At 42.7% G+C, this 22,560-nt stretch overlaps 1 protein-coding gene across 1 annotated transcript in view; it reads right to left on the bottom strand.

The window, feature by feature from the left end:
- Positions 1 to 22,560, bottom strand: part of Sorl1 (sortilin related receptor 1) — a 163,196-nt gene that overhangs the window by 51,231 nt on the left and 89,405 nt on the right. The window contains exons 17-25 of the mRNA XM_078047182.1: positions 21,976 to 22,148; positions 21,140 to 21,271; positions 18,671 to 18,762; positions 16,875 to 17,121; positions 15,961 to 16,099; positions 10,257 to 10,430; positions 7,921 to 8,034; positions 4,123 to 4,245; positions 1,319 to 1,438 (exon numbers count right to left, since the gene is read on the bottom strand). Coding sequence (XP_077903308.1) covers positions 1,319 to 1,438; positions 4,123 to 4,245; positions 7,921 to 8,034; positions 10,257 to 10,430; positions 15,961 to 16,099; positions 16,875 to 17,121; positions 18,671 to 18,762; positions 21,140 to 21,271; positions 21,976 to 22,148 — 1,314 coding nt within the window. The remainder of the gene's footprint in view (positions 1 to 1,318; positions 1,439 to 4,122; positions 4,246 to 7,920; positions 8,035 to 10,256; positions 10,431 to 15,960; positions 16,100 to 16,874; positions 17,122 to 18,670; positions 18,763 to 21,139; positions 21,272 to 21,975; positions 22,149 to 22,560) is intronic.

Below are 22,560 nucleotides of genomic sequence, written 5' to 3'. Positions count from 1 at the left end.
AAATTATCCCCAGTGAGCACTGCCAGAAGAAAACCAGAGATAAAACCGGGAGTTTAGACAAGCCTGCCCACAGAAATGAAGTTGTGAACTCATTCTGGAAGACCGGCACCTGCTGCTGAAGTACACGTTTGACTAATGCCGTTGTGCTCACAAGATGTTCAATCATACTGCAGTTTACAAACTGAAATGCCCAAGCGTGCCCCTCTAATTCATTAACTAATTATCCATCCAAACCCGAAGCTTCCAGGCAGCCTTGAGTGTTTCCTGGGCGGGTGGCAGCTCCTTCACCGACCTTGGTTTTCTTCCTTCTGCAGGCCACACTTGTGTACACAGAAGCACTTCCTGCAGTCTTTCTAACACAAGCCTAGCACTGAGGCCACACCAGAAAGGAGAAATGAGGAGGGAACTTGGTACCACCACAGAACATCCTGTGTGCTGTACATGGCCACCATTTCGGAGGGGTTTACAATAGAACTGAGTGGCAATTTCTAGAGGAGGCTGCAGAGCAAACCACATATTGGGTCATGGAATTGAGGAATTTTAAACTTTTTATTTTACATTTTGGCAAATTAATTGTATAAAGTCACGGGATATAAAGTGATAAGTATTAAAAGAGACTTGTTTTTATTCCTCTACAACCTTCTCAACTCCATGTTTTATCTGCTGCCCCCACCCCGAAGCAAATGTGTATGGCCCCCATTAAATCATTAAACAAAGTAATGTGATGAAAACAACAGAAGAATTCGAATAGTACCTCTAACTAACACCACCTAGCATTACCCTCACATTCCTGGTGTTTCTAACTTTACTTTTAATGAAATCTTATCTCAAATAAGTACAAGCACAGCTTAAATTTTAATTGTAATTAAATTTTAATTAGGGGAACCATTCAATGTTCCATTTGAAAAATATGAACTACTTGGGTCCTACTCAAAATATGGTTCCCACCAGGGGCCAGTGTGTGAACTGCTCTTTACTGGCCCTAAAAGTTGAAAAGATTGACCCAAATATAAATCAACTATATCACTCAGAACACTGTTTAGCTCCACTGACCTTTTTCTTGTAGGACTTTCTGGGTGAAGGAAGTAGAATATTCATTTGTATTCTGGCACGAGATCCTTATCTCATCACAAACCAGCTCTCTGGGAAGCCCTGAACCAGCTGACTTCTATGGTCCAAGCTGATTCTCAGTCTAGATACCATGGTTATTTAAGGCTATGACGTTAACTAGTATATGATGTTAACTAGTACTAGTACATGCAGCAGATATTAATTAGTTCACCTAATAGATGAGTGCTGTTAATCAGGAAGCACTGACCTGTGCAGTTGGCTTCATCAGACCAGTCCCTGCAGTCGTTGTCCCCGTCACACACCCAGGAGGAGCGGATACACATACCAGAGCTGCAGTTGTACTCGTCGCTCCGGCACTGGTGCATTTCTGCAGGTGAGACAACAGAAATGTTAAGGCAAAAACTTACTCAGAGTTCTGCCTCTGGGATCAGAGATCTGACTAGGCCTTATAAGAGGGACCATATCACTACATAGATATCATGGACAACAAGAAATTTTGATGTTTATCACTTGATTATCACTTGATTAACTGTAGAGTGTGGACAGACAGATCTTTAACCAGCAATATAAGGTCATCTAGAATAATTCCCACCAAATATGCTGCAGATGGGTTATAGATGTGCTCAGATAACTGACATCCTAGACTAGTACAGTTGGTTGCCTCTTGGCAAGATAGCCTTGTCCGTCTATCCTGATGTACTCCACAAGTTATCATTTTCTGTGCTTGTTGTGAGGGAAAAAAAGTAAGAATGCAGTAAGAGATATCAGGAAGCAGAATTTCCAAGAAAGAGAAGACTCGTTAGAGACACAGCTTTGGTTTGAGAAAAGAAGTAATGAGAGCCCGGGTGTGCTGACCACTTGGAGATGCTCAGTTCCCAGAAAGTGAGGTTAGTTTTAAGCTTCCAAAAGGGAGTAAACAGCTCAGGGTTTTCTGTGGGCAAAGCTCTGGGATACTAGTGCATGTACTGCTTCAAGAAGAGTGGGTCCTAGGCAAACAAGCCAGTGTATCCTGACCAGGATACAAAGGGAAGCTGTCCTGCACCATCTTTCACCAGCCTTGGTGATCACAAGAACAGAAGCTATGGGCTGAATGTGTCCTCCAAAATTCACATGTAAAAACCTCATCACAATGCAATAATATCAAGAGGCAAGGCCTTCAGAAAGTAATTAAAAATGGACTTTAGTGATCTTACATTACAAAAGAGGCGCAAGAGAGCTGTTAGCCCCTTCTACCACCTGAGGACACGGAAAAGGAGCAATCTCTCGGAATAGCTCTCACCAGGCTCTGAATCTGTTTGAGCTGTGATCTTGGATTTCCCAGCCTCTAGAACTCAGTAAAATAAATGTATATTGTTTATAAATTACCCACTTTAAGGTATTTTATTACAGCAGCCCAAAACGACTGAGACATAGTACTTCCAAGTGGAATTTTCTAGAGCTTCAGAAAATAGAAGCAGCCAAAATTGGGGCAAAGGGAAATTGTCCCAGTTTTTTTCTCCTTGAAGGGAGGTTAAAGACAAAGGTGGTAAATGAGATATTTAGGAGGACAGTCTGGAGATGAATGAAGAGGAACTGCATCAGGGAAAGGTCCAACTGGGACCCTGGGATGAGTTCGGAACCAAGGAGCAAGAACAGGGCATGGATGGAAGATCTGGGGGACTAAAACTATTGAATGAACAACATGTGTGCAGGGAGGGAATTACAACACCAGACACATGAGCCCTGTGGGCTCTTTCCCTCCTAGAGCTAGACTAGCTGCACATTTCACTCTTGAAAATGCTGGGGAGGAAACCGTAGGAATGAAGGAAAGCAGATGTGAATCCCAAGAATATGTTTTATGGCACTTAATGAAGGAAAATTATGAAAACAAACAAAAAAATTCCTCCCAGAGCCAGGCCAGGGGTAGCTTCTGTGTAAAAGTCACCCCTGATATACTCCATAAATTTACTTGTGCTAAAATGATTTAGAAGCAGCCCCTGCGGCCCTTATTTCAGTCTCTGTGAGTCCAACCACTTGCACATAACAAAGCAAGCCCTGTCTGTGGGCACATGCAGAGGTCAGCTGGACCTGACACTGAGGACAGGAAAGAAGGCCCAGCAGGGCACGCCATCACCACGTGTGGGTCAGCGTCTGGCTTCCCCTCTCTCGCTTCCCTTTCATGCCAATGGTTCCTGCAATCTGCCTTATTGCATAATGTCTCCCTCAATGGTCAGCAACTACTACTTTGGGACCAGAGCCTATTAACTAAGCTGGGGCTCATGAGAAAGACAGGGCAGTGTTGTGTAACAGAAAGGACAAGGAATTACAAAACAGAAGACGGGGTCCCACTTCTCCATTCTGACACAAATTAACTGTATCATATTTGACCAAGGATCCTGACTTCTATGGATCTTAGTTGCTTAATGTGGAAATTAAAAGGACTGAACCAGAGAATCTCCAATAATTTCTTGAAATTAGTATACAAAATTTCCATTCAGAAAACAAATTCTCAAGTAATGCTTATATCATCTGCTGATTTCTAAGAGTTTAGTGAATTAGACTGGTTTTAGCACATTTCTTCACAAAGATAGAGATCCAAAGACACTCATCCTACACCTACTCAGAGGTACAGGCCACATGTCTAAAGCTGATAACAACCCACTGAATTCATTCAGAAATCTTATCTATTTACTATCACATGTCACCCTTATAGCACCTCCACGAGGTAAGCTAGGTCCTATTTCCCCATTTTTCAGATTAGAAAACAACTACACAGCAAGTAAATAATGGGAGCTAGTCTAGGCTCCATCTTTTCTTCCCCTAAATCCACGAACTCCACCAGAGGAACTGAATTCTCATGAAAAAAAAATTCAAGCAAGCTCTGAATGGAGAAAGGAAGTGACTCAAGCCTACCATGTGGGTGGAGGTGGTCATGTAGCTAGAAGAGCAGAAGTCCTGAAACGCCATCAGAAACCCTCCATTTCCAACCCCCATCATACACTAGTACAGTCCAGTGGGCAAACATGGTTGCTCCCTCTTCAGAAGGGGTTTCTGAATGCCATGCTCCCTTACCACAGTGACTTTCATCACTGTTGTCTCCACAGTCATCCTCAAGGTCACATTTATAGGAGAGTGGGATGCATGTCCCAGACTCCTGACAGCGGAACTGGGTGTCCAGATCACAGATGGTGGTAGCTGAAATGGGAAAGAGAGATGACATACTCATTAGTACAGCCCCTCAGATACCAACTTCCCACTAGAAAACCAATTAAAAAAATAAAAGGAAGCAGACTTTAACTATAGCAACAGAAACTACACCTAGACTTAATAGAAGAAATCAAATACATAAGAACTGAAATTTATAACCAAGGGAGGTAAGGGCACATCCTTTCAAGGAACAGCTTCAGAGAGGAACAGGTCCTGACAAAGTGAGAAACTACTATCTAGCTGGGGCCAGTGGCAGGGATTACCACCTAAGGTCCCTCCAGACATAAAGTCTGCAGCTGTGAAATACCTTTATCTACAAAACTACCATTAGAGAGGCCCAATTCCATGCGTGAAGCAGGCACTTCATCACACAGATGATCATGAACATCTGTAGTAGAGACACAGGCTGGTCTGTAGTCAGTCAAGATTCTGCTTCAAATCCTGGCTCGACAGCTTCCTTGGGCAATTAATTTTAACCTCCCTGAACTTCAGTTTCCTCAACAGTAAATGAAATAATGCAGAATCAAGTGAGAAAGATGAGATGTGGATCTGAATTCTTCCATTTATAACTTCCTTAATCCAACCCCTGTGCCTCCATTCATTCCTCTGTAAAGTGGAGATAGTAACTACCTGGCAGCATTATTATGAATATAAACAAGAAAACAAGCTTGGAACCAAAGCCTGTTAAATAGAATGTAAAGATAATGGACTCTAAACACATGTCACATCTTTTCCTCATTATATTTCACACCCTTCTGGCACCAGAATGAGCATGGAATTAGATTTTCTCCTAAAAAGAAATTTCCTAGGCTTATACATAAACCCTAGGATGCAAGGAAAAACCCACCAGAAACCCCTCCTGAGCATCTGAGGGACCCATGTGGCAGAATGGCATCTTGGGATGGAGGGTGGGGTGTTCTGTGAAATGAAACGCCAAGAGGCAACAGTACTGCTAGACATCCCAGCAGCTTTTATTGGAGGTTCCATTTCTTCTCAGTAATTGAGCTCATGGTGGGAGGCAGGGGATGAATGCAAAATGACAAGACTGCAGGGGATTCATATCAAAACCCTCGTGCCTGACATCCACCCAGCTGGAGGAGTCTGTTTAAAGAGGGAGGGAAATCGACTGACAACATCCCTCCTGCATCGCCTCACCACCCCTCCTCTGCTCTTCCTGGCAGCTGGCGGGATGCCTCACTTAACTCCCCATGCTGTAGTTCCCCATCACGCCTGGACCTCTCCTGCAGCCTGGCCTGTGCACAGGGCACCTCCTGCTATCTCAGTAAGCATGTCTCTCCTTGATAAGAGCACAGCTCTGCCCCTCCACCTGGTTGCTAAGAGAGTGGTGTTAAATCCCTGTATTTTTCTTCTCTTCTCTGTCTCATCCAATGGGTAAGGACCTGCACCAAGTGGAAGCGGGAGAGAATAGAACAGAAAGCAAGTCTCAGGCCTCAGGAATGTCAATCCCAGCTGATGTTCATGCCAAATCTGGAGGAAGGCAGAGCCAGCTCTGCACTTCACCCAGAGCAGAAACTTAAACTGTGTGGCAAGAAGCTATAAGGCCAGCAACAGAACTGGGTCAGAGAGGAGGGTCACTGAGCACGGCAAGCTTCTCCGTGAAGATGGAGGTCATTATTTCTCTCCAAACATGAACCAATCTGAGATCCAGCTTGTTCATCTAGTAGACACCCAGCCCAGGGACACAGTAGGAATGGCATACTGTCTTGTGTCCCTAGCTGGGACATTTGGTCATCTGGTTTCTATCTCCTTGCTTCTGTTCTACCTAGTCATGTCTGGACAATTCTTCCCCCACCCTGAAGGTAATAAACTCTGTTCCTTCATCTGCTTCAGTGATCTGTATTCATTTTTTTAAAGAGCTATTCCCCCCAAAATATCACACCTGCCTCGTAGGCAAAGAAGGCTTTATCAGTGGTCTTTTGCAAAAGTCAGAGAGATTGAGGCTTATGCCTTTCTGAAGCTGCCATTCGGGACACTCTTTTCCGGAGGTTTGAAGGGCATCCCCTGAAGCCAAGGGAAAATGACGAAACTAGAGCTTCATATACAACCTCCTAGAAGCCAAAAGGGCCAGGACATAGTGCTGCAGGGCGTTGAGGAGCTTAACGAGCTGAGTGTTTCTAAAGGTGCTTCTGGGTGAAGTGACATGGGAACCTGGCACCTGCTCCTGGATGACTGCCTAAATGCATGTGCCAGGGGCCAGATGGCATCTAGCGGTATCCATTAACTCGTTCTTAAGAGTACAAACTGGTAAATGAGCCTCTGGGTTGATAAAGGCAATACAATTGCAACAGGCCTTCTGACTTGGTTTCTGGCCTCCCTGCTTCTGGTCTTTCTCCCATCTAATTCATTCTGCCTGCTGCCTATCTTTCCAAAGGCAAAAGCTTCTCATATCACTTCAGTGTTTTCCAATTGCTCTTCTAATAAAGTTCACAAGGTTCCTGCTGGACTCTGCCTGCCCATTCAACTTCCCTTCTCCCCAATGCACCTATGTTCTCAACAACCCACACAAGTACTGATACCCCGTCTGCTCCCTTGCCCACAATCCTTTCCTCCACACTCTAGAGCTCTTCATTACCATCTACTCAAGTTAGATTTGGATGCCCTTCCCACATATGGAGCTTTCCCATTGTGGCACTCATCACCCTACTGTCCAAGGCTCTTAACTTTTCTGACATGCTCTTCAAACTGTAAACAGATTACACCTTGATCACTCATATAAACCCAAGCCCAGCACAGAGGGTACTCAAAAGATACCTGTTGACTGAATATATGACCAACAGATGACACTACCTAACAGACCCAACTGGTGTCATCATTAACCTTTTTCATCTTTGTAACTCCTTCCAATTTGCCTCTTCTTCAATTTTAATTTAAAGAGGAAAAAAAGGAGGCTACTTTATCAGGTGATGTCAAAGCTATTAAAAATTAAGTGAAGAAATACTAGTTAAGATTTGTGGTTAATTTATTATCCTTAATAAATAGTTTTGTGATTTTCTTTAAATCCTCCAAAACAGAGTCGTAAACATGACTCAGACCTAGGAACTATTCAGTACAAGGTGATATTTACACAGCACACCTACCATCTATGTCCCCACATTACAGATCAAACTGTACATGACTAATCAATTACAACAAGCTCTCCTGAGACTGCATCGAGCCAGCATCAACTAATTGGAGCAGCATACAAGGTGATACCTGTTGCCCATCTTTGAAAAGGCAGAATATTAAATTTATAAATCAAAGACCTGATCCTCTACCCAACCTACCAGCTTTATTACAGTGTAAAAGCCAAGATTAAAACCCAGTCTGCCAAATCAGTGTAATTCAGCCATGGGATGCTTTTTTAAAAGTCTTTTGTAATGAGTAGCCAACTTATGTGATATATATATATGTATATGTAAACAAGTATGCATGTCTGATAATGCTATATACCTCACATACATATACATATGGAAATGTGCTTTTTGTTATCTAAGCCCTGTCAGCATGTATGCTGACATGAGAAATGTATGCTGGGCATGAGAAATAGCAGGTGGTCAGCCCTCTCAACTAGACTCCAGGGCCCTGCCCACAGGAGCTGACCAGCCTTCTGAGTAAAGGCAATGCTTAAACATCCCAGCAACTCCACCATGCCAGAAGACTCACGGCAGTTTCTCTCATCGCTCATGTCTCCACAGTCATTGTCAAAGTCACACCACCAGATGCTGTTGATACAGTTCCCATTGCTGCAGCGATACTGGTTGCGAAGACACGTGTTCTCTAAAGATCAGAGATGGGTGGGGGAGGAAATGAAACCAATATTATTCTTACTGCTGGACCACAGGACTTTCTATATGTCATTCTTACTGTGGGACCATAGGACTTTTCATATGTCATTCTTACTTCGGGACCACAGGACTTTCTATATTGAATTTCCATTTCTTTTCCTCAAATTACATTATGCCTTAGATGGCAAAAGAGAGAAGAATTGCCAAGTTCATATGCGTACAAGGGAAGAAGCATCCCCAAATAGCCTCCTTCTTTCCTCTTTAAATTAAAATTGAAGAAAAGGCAGGTTCAGATGAATATTTACAGGTAGCTACAATGATAAAAAAGGTTAATGATGACATCAGCTGGGCCTACTAGGTAGCAAATACAGTACGTCAGCATTACATACTACTCATTATACAAGTGACCCTGGACTGTGTCTATGAAGCATTAAAACACACATATTCAATGCATTGATAGACATATTATCTATACAGTCAGTTCTCTGTATCCATGAAGTTAATATCCTCAAATTCAACAAACCATGGATTGAAAATATTTTCAGGGAAAAACACTGTCTGTATTGAACATGTACAAACTTCTTTTCTTATCATTACTCCCCAAATAATACAATATTACACATACTTGAATAGCATTTGTATTGTATTGGATACTGTAAGTAATCTGGCAATGATTTAAAGTATACAGGAGGATATGTGTAAGTTCTGTGCAAATATTGCACCAATTTATAGAAGGGACTTGAGAATCCATGAAACTGGCATCCACTGAAATCCAGGAACAGATTCCCTGGTGTTCTAATGGGTGACCACACAGCTTTATATAATTATATATCTATATAGAGAGACTTTAATAATTGAGTGGGCTACTAAAATTTTATTTAAAAAGTATTTTCTGCTTCTTGACTTCTTTAAAGCAAGTACTTACACAGGGAAAAAAATTTATAAATATATATACTGTTTAGTCAACTAGGTCAAGGAAACATGATGACTGTCCTCTTTGTTTGCGTAATTACAAGTATTCTAATCAGGAACACGGAGAAGCCTTTCTGCCCTGCTCTTACAATTTAGTTGTTGACTTTATTTCTTTCCAAATAGCTTTAAGATGACATCCCCAGAGCCTGAAAGTCTCCTATTCTAAGGCAGGGAGGTTCATCTTCTTCCACTTATTATTTCTTAAGGAAGGAAGACTATAAGGTCTCCATTGTGTACTTCACTGCCCTGGTCTCAAAGGCTGCTGTGAGAAGTGAGGTTAGGGTTACAAGGCAAATATAACCTGGGGCAGGAGGAAGTGCAGGAATTCTGGCCATCAGTCCAAGCATGTCATGGCAAGGCCCTCTTCTAGGGGTTCTCACTGACAGAAATATGAGATTGGGGACTGGGGAAGTGATAAGGGAGAAAACTGGGAAAAATTTAAACAGGTTCTTAAAAGGAAAATATTTTAACGCATGTGTCCACATTCAAAGCAGGTTGGGATTGTCACAGCCATTTAGTCACAGCTTGGAAGTCAAAACTTCGAGATCTTTGCAGATTGGTTTGACAGTTCAGACCATTTCGGGCTGGGGTGGTGAACAAGTGACTGCTAGGCCAGAGTGGTCAGTTCTAAAGGGATCAAGCTAGTCATGTTTCCAAGGCAGGTTGGCCCAACTTATAAAAAGTGGGAATCCAGGTGTGGTGGCACCTATCTGTAATCTCAGCTACTTCTAGCTACTCAGGAGGCTGAGGCAGGAAGATCACAAGTTCGAAGCCAGTTGAGGGACTTAGTAAAATCCTATCTCCAAATAAAAAATAAAAAGGTTTGGGTATTTAACTCAGTATAATAAGTGCTTATCTAACACACACAAGGCCCTTGGTCCAATCTGCAAAAAAAAAAAAAAAAAAAGTAAAGCTACAGCAGGAGAAGTTAGAGAATCTAGATATGAGGGTGGGTAAGGACAGGAAGACTTAGTAGAAAAGAAGGTCAGCCCTTGCAGAAAGCCAGTGTCATTAGGCATGAAACCAAAATGCAGAACCACTATTTTCACATAAATAGTTTGGGTTTGTTCTGAATGAGCAATGACCTGCCACAGGCCTTAGCACCCAAACCAGGATGCCTCTAAGAATCTAGTGGATTTTGTTTTTGCCTAGGACTCTTCCAGTGTCCCCAAATGGATAGGGAATATGGAGCCTTGGCCGGGAGATGAGAAATGAAGGAGACTGAGGGCAGAAGGGACTCACCTTCTTTGACACAGGTGTTGTTCCTTAGCTGATAGCCCCGAGGGCAGTCACACATCAGGTCCCCAGAAGGGAGGACACTGCTGGACACTCCCTCTGGACACCTGCAGCTTCTGCTGTTGTTAGCCTTGGGCAGGCACAGCAGGCTGCAGGGCCTGGACATGCAGGCATTGCTTCCTGGAGAGAAGACACACAGCAGCATACTGGGTTAATAATACGAAGCAGAAGGGAGCCACCGAACAGGAAGAGACCTGCTGCCTCCTCACCCTATAGACAGGACCAGAGAAGCTCACAGAGGCTCCGCAGCACATGTGGAGGCACCTCCTGTAATGACAAGCTCTGCCAGAACCTGGGCAAGGACCTGAACCATACAGCCAGTTTCTCCAGACTTGCCTCTCCACCTCAGCTCCATTGGACTGCCCAAACCATGGAGCAGATGTTCCTCCTGGGAAAATGGAATTGGGTTTCTGAAAGCTAAGCCACCAGGGAGCTAGAACTGGGAGAAGAGATACCAGAGTAAGTGTCAAAACTTTCTCAAGTCACAACCATGGAGAGGTACTCTGGGTCTGCAGATAGAAGACTTATGGGGAGAAAAAGGGTCACCACCAGGGCCTCAGAAAAAGAGAATGACTTTGCCATTCCTAGCTGCAGTACCTTTAAGGCGTATCTAGATCTCCCATCTCTGGATTCCTTATTGCCTCCCTTGATTCTGCCAATAACATTTTCCATTTGAGTTATCTTGAGTGGGTTCCTTTGGACCCAAAGGCCCTTCATTCAGAACATGCATGTGGGTAAAGCTGGGGCCTGGACAAAATTCCAGATCACCCTTCTCAACTGCTTTGTGTCAAAGCACAGCTAAAGAACTAAATGAGGAACCAACCAAAGTACTCATTAAGCTACCATCAAGCGAACAATGAATCCATAAAAGGACTAAAGTTGATTTGATCTATGCTAATATGTTCAATTTTTTTCTGGTTCAACTTAGCAAATAAAGTAACAGTTCAAAAAATCCATCACCGCACTTAAGAGAGCCTAATGTGAATGAACAAAACTGGCAAAGGTGTTTTCTATCCCCAACACCTTTTCAGAGGGTAAAGAGGGAGAATGTATAACCTATTTTGTAACAACTGGAAACATGATACAACTATGGGATAACACAAAAGCCAAAGACTTTTGAAATACATATGTTGTTTTCTTTTGGCTTTGCATATTAATCATGAAAACAAGAAAATCAACATAAAAACTTTGAAAAAATTCAACTGCTGACTGTTCAGTTGTGAGGTCTAGTCAGACACTCCAACCCCACCTCCACCATCAGACAGGCAGCCAAGTAATCTGGTTCCACCCAAGACTACAACTAAGCCCTGCCCAAAGAGTGCTGGTTAATGACAATGAGTAATGATATGGGTGACAGTATACTCGATAGCTTTCGATGTGTTGGCACCTCATCAGTTTTAAGTGATATTACAAATAGAAATAAAAATCACAGATTTAGCAGCAATGTCACTTTGATTCTAAGAAAGAGAGAGTAAAAGACATTGCCAAATAGATAAAGTAAGCACACCCAGGTAGAGAAATTCATGTGATGAAACTTTCAAAAAAGCTTCAGCAAATAACTCACTCAACCATCAACCACAGCAGCACAGTAACCATAGTAGAACATCCAGGTGACCAGACATCAGCTCATCCTGATAGTTGGTGAGCACAGATTGCTCTTTAGCTCAAATACACAAACTACTGGCTAGAAAAGGGGGATACAAAATTGAATTGAGCCACCACTAATGAAAAACAACTGGAAAAGGATGTAGGACATGTTCTTTGTATTCTGAGGACAACATACCACTCAATGTTCCAAGAAAATGAACAATTACAAAATATGTTATTTAAACATACTCAATTACAGGATGATATTTTCATGTGGACTGTGTCTAAAATAACGTGACTAACATTTTCACATGCAGAGCAAATGTTCCTACCCAAACAAGGAAGAGCTAAACGCACAGAACCCAAAATGGGGTGTCCTATTTCAGGAGGCTAATCCAGGCCAAGATGTATGACACCGCAGGCTGAGAGGCAATATCCAGGGGCAAACTCCAAACCAAGCTCATCAGGTCCCTGTCTGCAAGAGATCAGCAGGGAAGGAGCACCCCAGCTGTTATGAACCACAGAACAGGAAATGGTACAACATTACAGAGAACACGGAAAAAAATGAAAGAATTCAGCAGAGTCCCACTGTGGCCAGAGACCCTTCTATAGGATGCCAACTGCCCCATGTAAGCAAGGTATACATTATGAAAACCCCTGTCCTGATGGGAAGAAAGGACAGGTGACCATCTTCAAAGATGTCCCCTTAGGATACCACACTTAGCTCCAGATGTCTTCATGGGCGTCTTCAGAACATTTTCAAATTTCCTCTGTGGAAAATTCCTCCAGAATCAGTTTTGGAGCCAAAAATGCTATTATCTCACTTAAGTATTGAAACTCTTGGCAGTTACCAAAACAAATCTACACTAAATAATGAATATTCACCCTCATTTACAGATGTTTAAAAGCTTGCAGGATCAGAAGAATTTCAAGATCTCCAAAATACTTTTAAGACATTGTAGCATCAATTGAATACATCAAAAATCTTACAAAGTAACCTCTTTAAAGGGAAAAAATACTTTATAAAGAATAAATTCCACTGACATTACTTAAAAATCAGCCATGAATCAAGACAAGAAATGTATTATTTACTTATAATCAAATACCTCAAATTAATAAGTGTTCTATGTAAACAGACATTTTATCACAAACCAGAATCAAGCAAATTGTAGTATTCTAACTTACTGTCACATTACCAGTGCACTGCTATTTCAGCAACAGATGGCAGAGGGGGCAAAGCCTGATGGTTTTACTGAAGTTCAAGTTTTGAAGTCAACTAGGTCACAACTCAACTCTTACCACTTACTATGTGTGTGACCTGGACAAGTTACTAAACCTGACTTTTATGTCTCATCTATAAAATGGGAATATTCACAGCACAAATGGATTTGGAGAAGACTAAAGGAAGTCCACAAAAAATATTAGCAGGTATATATGATATAACCCTTAATAAATACCTAAATAAAAGTATTTACCATTATTTTATATTTAGCTAATAGAAAATTCTGTGTATATTAGGAGCAAATAATAAAAAGAATACAGGAGGACTGGCACCTGGGTGGCCAGTATGCATCATGAACATGTGGAACCCTCTGGGTGTTTGAACAAGGAGACAGGTTAGAGCAAACAAGCACAAAGCTGAGAGGCATGCAGTGCACACTGGCAGCACTGAGCCAGGTGCGGCTACAGAAGCTCAAATTTCACTCAGACTGGCCCATTTCAGAGGTTAGATGCTGAGAGCCATAGCTGAGTAGGAATGATGCATGGCATCTTTGGTTGAAGGTAAGGCCAGCAAGCCCTTGAGATGATAATGATTATGTTAAGATGTACATTCAATTGGATATTAGACCCCTGCTGTCCGCCTCTGCCTGCTACTTTGGAGCTCTCACTCTCAGGGGACTCCCAGAGAATTCCCATTGGTTGGGGAAGTGTGGTAGGAGGGATTTCCGGAGGAGGGATTTGGGGTTGCTGTGGTGTGTCCCAGGAGAAGGCTGCGTGCATGGCATTCACGGGAGTTTTGGAAATAAAGTTTGTTCCTGCTTGAGTGGCTTGTGATTTTGTGCCCAGCCAGACTGCGGCAGTTAGACACTTGCTTCTCTGGCCCTGTCTGTAGGTAGGAGGTCTCCTGGAAACATCCTGCTTACAACAAAAGGAAGATAAGAGAGAACTGCAAGAGAAGTGGAGACTGGAGTAGAGATGCAGTCAGTGGCACTAGGCCTAAGGAACAGTGTTCCACCCACTAGCACACATCTCCCTTTTGAACCTGTCTTTCCTCCATGATGCTATCCCAACCCCCAGAATTACTGTGGGGAGTGTAAATAAAAGTGACTCTTGGGGATCAATCACACCTAAGCTGAGAATCACAGACCTGTCTGTCTAGCACCAGGCACATCTGCACCTGCTCAGAGCATATACTCCCTCTCCTGCCACTCCAGGGGGTTGGGTGACACATGTCAGCTGGGATTGAGTTGCTGGGATGAAGTGGCAGTCAAGAGAGGAATGGCAGGGACAAACTCCAAACCTAGCCAATCAGGTCCCTTCCTGCAAGAGATCAGTAGGGAAAGCACCCCAGGGACCCCCAGCTTCACCTGAACATGGTGCTGCAGAAACTGCTGCGTCGCATCAAACGCGCTTACAAGCACTGGTTGAAATGGAGCCCCACTCTTCTGGACTAGGTGACAACTTAGAGAAATGAGAACAACCCACTCTCTGAGCCTGTGAGGCTCTCATTCTCCCTCAGACAGGGACCTAGAGATTTCAGTCATGGCAGCTGAGAAGCAAGATTCCTTCATCTCCTCCTACTTTAAAACAGCTGTCTCCTCTTAAGAAACAATGTGACTTCTCCATTTCGTAGTTCCTACACTAGTGAGAATGCTTTGAGAAAGCTAATTAATAGCTAAGATTTCACTCCTTCACCTACAGACCACGGATCAGAATACCAGCCCTCCACACCTCACAGGTCAGCTGTGAAGATACTGCGTAATTACCCACCAAGCACCAATACTCGAAGCAGGCGACTCTGAGACAGACTTACATCAGGAGGACACTTTATAGTTTCCAAAGGGTGTTCCCATGCCAGCTTCCTTGGTCCCAGAGGAATAACAATGATATCTATAACTGTATTATTTTTCTTGTCAATTTTCCATTAGCACAGGATAAGCCAAGACCCACAAAACACTACCAACATTCTAGTTCAAAACAGAAAACCTAGAAGTTTGTCAACAAAGGAAAGTCAAGAAGTTACTTAATCCAATGGAGATAAGAGGGAATGCTTAAAGGGACTATTCTTCTCAGGAATGCTCGAATTCTTCTCCCCTAGCATCATCAGTACAGCTGAGGGTAAGCAAGGGTAAAGGGTAGAAGGGGAAGGAAGATCATTTCTACTAGGAGTCTCAGCCTCCAGTAGCCGCATGTCAAAGCTTTATATAGCAGCTCTTAAAACCTCAACCAACAGGCCATGAAGACAGCAACTATCTATACCCATGGCAGCTCTCCCTGTCCTGTTCATCCCTTCTTTCAACAAATATGAATTCAGCACCTACTAAGTGCTAGTCACCACTGCCATAGGAGAAAAAGAAAGCAGACACAATCTTTTCCTTCATGGGGTTTAAAAGTTCAGGGAGGGTGCACAAATAGAAGCCACAAACAACTAAACACAGCATCACAACAGAGGTGGGAATGCTCAATGGGCACGAAACTGTCTGAGCACCCAGCCAGCGCTGCTCCCTGTAAGTGTGCCAAATGGGGATTAAGCACACACTGGGCTCTCCCAGCTGCAACAGAAGCCACACCACCAATCAGTGAGGGGCCAAGGGCAGGAGGAGGGTGTAATTACCCACCACGCACCAACACTCTAGGCAGGCAAAAACATGCTGTCTTCCAGCTGTTTGTGTGTCATTAGAAAAGAAATTAAGATGTCATTAGGAAGAAATTAAATAATGCACATGTTGTCGTGACAGCAAAGACGCAGGCTGCCAGATCCTGCTCTGAGTGGAGATTGCCCACATGCAGCCCCTTTCCTGAGATCAGCTCTGGGGAGACTTAAGAAGAGACTCTGTCTTACCAGTGTTCTTCCCCTTGTAGAAAATCTTCATGTCCATTAGCCCTGTGAGCTGGCTTGCCAGGATCTCCATTTGGGACCCGCTGTATTTGGAAGCTCGGAATATGCTGAGCTGTGACCAGTCATCCCAGTAGATTTCATTCTAGAATAAAAACCTTTGTCTGTTAGTCCAGCTTTTAATAGTGGGAATTGAATTCAGGGGCACTCGACCACTGAGCCACATCCCCAGCCGTATTTTGTATTTTATTTAGAGACAGGGTTTCACTGAGTTGCTTAGCACCTTTATTTTTTCTGAGAGTTGGTTTGAACTGGCGATCCTCGTGCCTCAGCCTCCCGAGCCACTGGGATTATAGGCAAGTGTCACCACACTAGCTCTTTGTCTGAATGACTGATCTGATCAAAATTCTACTTGAATGTAAGCATCAATGGTTTGATCCAAACATCACCAAATCCACATTAAGGAGCTACTACACAAAAGAAACTATTAGAGAAGCATTCAAGTTTGACCAAGCTGCTCAGTTCAAAACCTGCTTCCCAAGGATCGAGAGAACTGTTCTGTTCTCTGAATTAAAACATACATGTGGTATGTAGCTTATCTCTCTCAGTAGGGAATAAAGTGAGCACACCTCACAAGATACAAAGAAACAGAGGCTCTTGGCACTAGAGGCAAGCTCAGAACAGTCTTAAGAAATAACCTTAACTCTTAACCTTTTGAATTGTGAGTAGTGGTAGTGGCCAGGACTCCGGCACCTATATCTGGTATGGGCTGAAGTGAATTATCTCAAATTTAGAAAAGAGCAGATTTCCTAAGTCAGACAGCATCTCTGTGAGACCCCAAAAGTCCCCGGCTTTGGACCTTAGTATGCTCTTTACCTACTCTGCCAGACTGCCTGATGGTGGGACAAATAAGGACTCACCTTGAAGACAGCAATGGCATACGGGTGCGGGAGGTTGTCCAGAATGACCGAGCGTTGCTGGCCACTAAAAGTGATCCGTTCAATGCAGTCCAGGTAGGCATCTGTCCAGTAGATCCACTGGTCATCCACAGAGATGCCGTTGGGCCACTTGACGTCCTCTGAAACAAGACGATGAGCAGCAGAGCCATCCATGTTGCTCCGATAAATCCCAGGCTTCAGGTCCCCCCAGTCGGTCCAGAACATGACCCTGGTCAAAATGGGGATAAACCACATACCTCGTCAAAATGGGAGAAAGAGGAGCTCAAATACTCCTCTCCATATAGGAAAGAGATCCCTCTAGAACAATCATTATTTTAGTTATCAGTAATCCTAATATTTGAAACCACTTAATTCCTTGACTCAGAAATTCCTCTACTAAAATTCACCTACAGTCAAATTAGGCAAAGATAATGTACAAAGAAATGTACAGATATGTATATTAATCTAAATGTTAATTGGTATAGGAACTGATATATAATAGTACATACCACAAAACACTATGAAACCTGGAAATCTATATGTGTTCAAATGAAACTATCTTCAAAACAGATACTTTTTTAAAGTTACAAAGTTGTAAACACACTGATTCAATCTGGTGCATGAATGTAGGGGGGAAACCTGTGACTTAAGGATAAAGTTTGTACATGGGTAAAAATGATTCTAAACAATACATAAGAAACTACTAAAAATCACCACCCCTAGGATGTATGAGGGTAAAGGGTTAAGAAGAACAGAGAAACTGGGCATGGTGTTACACATCTATAATCCCAGCTGAGGCAGAGAAGGCTGAGGCAAAAGAACTGTAAGTTCAAGGCCAACTCTGGAAAATTTAGTGAGACTTTGTCTAAAAACATAATTTTTTAAAAAATGATTGGAGATGTAGCTGTAGCTCAGTGGTAGGGAGCGAGCGGGGTCAATCCCCAAAATGCAAGAAAAGAAAAAAAAAAGAAGAGGAGGAGGAGGAAAACAAATACCAAATACTTTTGTTCCATACACTTTTGTTCTCTTTTAATATTTTAACCAAGTACATAGATTATTTTAAGACCCTTTCTTTTTTTTAAAAAAAAAAGTACTAATTTTGATCATAAATACTAGTAAACATGAAAGGCAGGGAAAATTAATCCAGAATTTTCCTGTTAGTTGTGATCCCTTCAGTTAATTAAAAAAAAAAACAAAAAAACAAAAAAAACCACTTCGCATTCCCTAAACACAATACTACTTTTTTTAAATAATTATTTTATTGTATGCATTTATTTATTTATCTTTCTGTGGTACTGAGGATTGCACCCAGTGCCTCATACATGCTAGGCAAGTGCTCTGCTACTAAGCTACAGTCCCAGCCCGAGTACATACTAATTTTGAGTAAGAAAACCTATACGTGCTGGGTATGAGGAGAGGCAGAGGAAAGATGGATTGAATTAAATATTTGTGCCATGCATGAAACTAAAGATAAAACAATCCTTATAATACATGAGAGGGCCTGCCGTGTCTGGAGAGTCCCTTTCACCATTACCTTTACTGAAAAAACACCTCACAGATGTGAGACATTTGGATGCCTCCAGAGTCTGGTACTTGAAAATGAAAAGCGAATGGAGTTACCTGGCCTTGATGGCTAAGGTGTGGTTTCAAAATTCTCAGTTAATAGGTTATTGCTACCATATTCATGAGAAGCAGAGTTTTGCCCAGAAGTTTACATTTCTATGAGAACCTACTGTTGCAGCATTGGACACAATACTTTCTTTTGGGGACATACTTACCCCTCTTGAGGCACTAGGACCAGAGCCCTAGGCCGATCCAACACAGAGGAATTGACAATTGTAAGTCGGAAGTCACCATCTGAATTAGCTACCTGACGAAAAGAGGAGAAAAAGAAAAGGCCAGAATGGATCTGAGCTCCTTAAAAGACTCACACTGTGGGGGTGGGGGGTTGTGACTCAGCGGTAGAGTGCTGGTCTAGCGTGTGCAGGGCGCTGAGTGCGAACCTCAGCACCACATAAAAATAAAATAAAGGTATTGTGTCCAACTACAACTTAAACAAAATATTGAAAAAAAAAAAAGACCCACATTGCCAAAGTCCTCTATCAGCCCCTGCCTACAGAGGCACCTCCCCCAGCCCATCCCCCACACATCTGCATGATTCCAGTTCCAGACCATCTGGAAATCTGCCTTCATTTCCAGTCAGAATGAGCTGATCCCTCCTCAGGCTCATGTGGCAATTTTCATATAGTCTGAGAGTAGTCGGAACTATGTGTGCACTTCCTACCACACAATGATCTGCAGAGTTAAGTGGTCACCCTTGCTTTACATTTTGGTATCCACAGAGCTGGTTCAAAATCCAAGGATGCACAAGTCTCTTATATAATATTGTAAAGCATTTGCCTGTAACCTACACACATTCTCCTATATACTATAAATCCTCTCCAGACTACTTATAATACCTAATACAATGTAAATCCTGTGTAAATAGTTGTAATAGTGTTGTTTAGAGAATCGTGACAAGAAAAAAGGTCTGTACATGCTCAGTACAGTTTCGTTTTGGTTTTTGAATATTTTTAATCCACTGATGTGAAACCCACAGATATGGAGGACTTGTCTTAATCTTATGTTATTTAACACACTCATGTTACTCCACCCTCCACCAATGGCCCGATACAGCCCATTCTCTACATAGCAGCCTTGCAACAAAAAGTCCAGGAACAAGCCCCACGTTCTCCCTCTTCCACTCTAGCTGCGCAGTCCCCACAATCCTGGAGCCTGATATATACTCACTACTCTGCTCCCGCCATACTCATCACAGGCCTGCCCTCCCAACTATTTGCTCTAAACACACAGTAACCTTCCTTCAAAACAGCTCTGGGTTGACCTCCCTTCCTAACTCTTCTAACCCACTTCATCCAAGAGCTCCTGGACTCATCCTATACCACTTTGCACAAACAGTATTTGAGTTAAGCAGGAGTCACTCAACCAGCCTATGAAAGGGCAGATGAATTTTTCTAGCACCTCACAAAGTTCTGGCAACACATAAGTAAATAAAGGACAGAAATAGCAATAACAAAACCACTAAGGCAGCACTTGGTAGATACCAGGCACTCTGCATCTTGTTCACTTCTGTCAGCATCCCAATGAGGGGCACACTGCAACCAGCAGGCTGAGCTCAGATGCCACAGCCTCAGGAGGCCTCCCCTGTCTACCTTTCCTAATGCTCCACTCCCCAGCCATGTAATTACACCACCTGCACTTAAGTTCTTTGCAGCACTCATCACAACAGAACTGGTTTCTTTATTTCTTTATCATTTTGTCCTTATTGAAACTTAAGGTCTATCGGAACAGGAACTTGCACAAGGTCTTCTTGCCCAGTGTGGCATCATTAGAGCCTAAGATCAGAGCTATCACATATCATGCACCAAAGCACTTGTCAAATGGCTGAGTGAATAAATCAATCTTCATTTGACACATGAAGAGACGGAAGTTAAAGAAGCCGAGTTCCTTGCACCATATCACTTAGCTGGTAGGGTAAAGCTTGAACTCGAAGCTCCTCTCAAGTGTTTCTTTAGTCTTGCAACCTCACTTGCCTCTGCACCTCCCTGCTTTTACTATACTTCCCACTTTGAAGACCCGCATGCTATACTTCCATGTAGCACCAGTACAAAGAGCTGCTGAGGCAGTGTCCCTGGCCTCAGCACTAACCTTCAGGAATTAGGCAGACCTAAATTTCAACCCAATGTTTTCGGTGGTGTATAAGTCATTTATTACCCTCATGTTGCCTTGCACATGTAAGGTTGAATACGTTTTGGGGGTAGCTAAATTACAGACAATAATATCTATATTATTATTACAGATAATAATGTTGATGATGACACTGTCATTATTACTCTAGCATTATTACTGGACTGTTACCAATATGGCAACATTATCATTATTGTTATTATATTATGCTTCTGTTAGCCAAAGTATAAACTTTCAGTTATCTTAATGACGTTATCTCTGATGACAACAGACGCCATGTTCTCACCTAGGACTTTTATGGCAGTGAGTAATCATTCTGGGACCAACCCTCCCCCTCCTTTCCCCTTCTCCTAAGGGCTTAGCCTTTCCATTCTTTGGAAATTCTTAGAAAATTGCCAGACTAACTTAACACACCGGCTCCCACCCCCGTGTCAAATCTGGATCAAAGCCCAGGTGCTCCCCTGATCATTTAATCAAGAAAAACATGGGGATACACATACCTCAATCTTCTTGAAGCCAGCATCCACCCAGTAAAGTAACTGGCTGAGAGGTTCAAAGGCCAAAGCTTCCACTGTCTCCAGGCCAGAATCGATGATCACTTCTTGCCCTGTACTCCCATTCAAACAGAGGCGCTAGAGAGAGAAAAACAGCAGTAAATGCTGTGAAATGCTCAGATGATCTTCTGCCAAATCAGTCTCGTGGACAGTAACCCTTTATTCAGCTGGCTGGATGGCCAAGGGATGAGATGTTTTACACTGTTAAATTTTCCAGGCACATGAAGCTGAGTTTTAATAAGGGCATTTCCAAAATGTATTATGGTTTCCTGTTTTAAACAAAACAATAAACAGAATTTAATCCTTTATATTACTCTACATTAGCGTCATGAACACTGGTTACTAAACTATGTGCTATATCACATTAATGAGGTCAGAGATTACTCAGATGCATGTGTCTGCTTTTAAAAGTAATGAAACCAAACTGCTGCTATTTCTGAGTTCCTGTATCTGCCTTCACAGCTGCTCTTCCCTTGTAAGGCTCTTAGCCATCAGGTGCTATCTTTGGGACAGCTATACTCACGGTCACCCCCTTCCTCACCCCCAAGATACCCAGACACTGTAAATTTCTGTTGGGTTAAGAATATAGGTAAAAGTTGTTGGAATTGTGTTTCTAAAATGATTACATAGACAATGAATAAAGATAAACTCTCTCTCCTTTAAAATGCATGGATTTGGGCTGCGGGAAGAGCTCAGTAATAGACAGCTTGCCTAGCATGTATGAGGATGAAATCTGATCCCCAGCTTTGCAACCCCCAGAAGCAGACCAATGGCTGACTCACCTGGATGATATCCAATGCTAGATCAGACCAATATAAGCAGTTTCGTTCATAGTCAAAATCCAGGGCCACAGCTGCCCGAAGCCCACTAAGAGGCAACTGCTCTGTGGCTCCAGAGGCGAGGTCATAGCGGTGGATGGACTTCCGCATGGCGTACAGGATGAATTCGTTCTCCTCTGCCAGATACACAAGCAACGGAGAGTGGACCTGGGGGATGCTGAAGAGCTCCTAGCTGATCTGACCTTTTTTATTTTTTTTTTAAATACACAAACTTCAACACCACTGTTATATGGTCTAGATCAACTGAAAAAAAACTAGGAATCCAAACCTGGAAGGCATATCATGGACGATATTTCTGCCTTGAGCAGGTTATTTGAATGCCAGTGAATCTGTTTCTTCATCTGCAAATGTTTTACCCGTTAGATGTTTTTTTAAATCTAGATACCCCAATATACTTACTTCAATATCCACACTTTGCATTCCACCTCTAAGTCTTCAGAGTCACATTTGCCAATATCAATGAGACCAATCACCATGTTCTCCCTCTCCTTCTGACTGTCCCATAGCACCACACAATAACTTGGATCT

This window comes from Ictidomys tridecemlineatus, chromosome 4 (genome assembly GCF_052094955.1).
Source record: "Ictidomys tridecemlineatus isolate mIctTri1 chromosome 4, mIctTri1.hap1, whole genome shotgun sequence".
Taxonomy (NCBI): domain Eukaryota; kingdom Metazoa; phylum Chordata; class Mammalia; order Rodentia; family Sciuridae; genus Ictidomys; species Ictidomys tridecemlineatus.
This window is presented reverse-complemented; position numbering and strand designations above follow the sequence as displayed.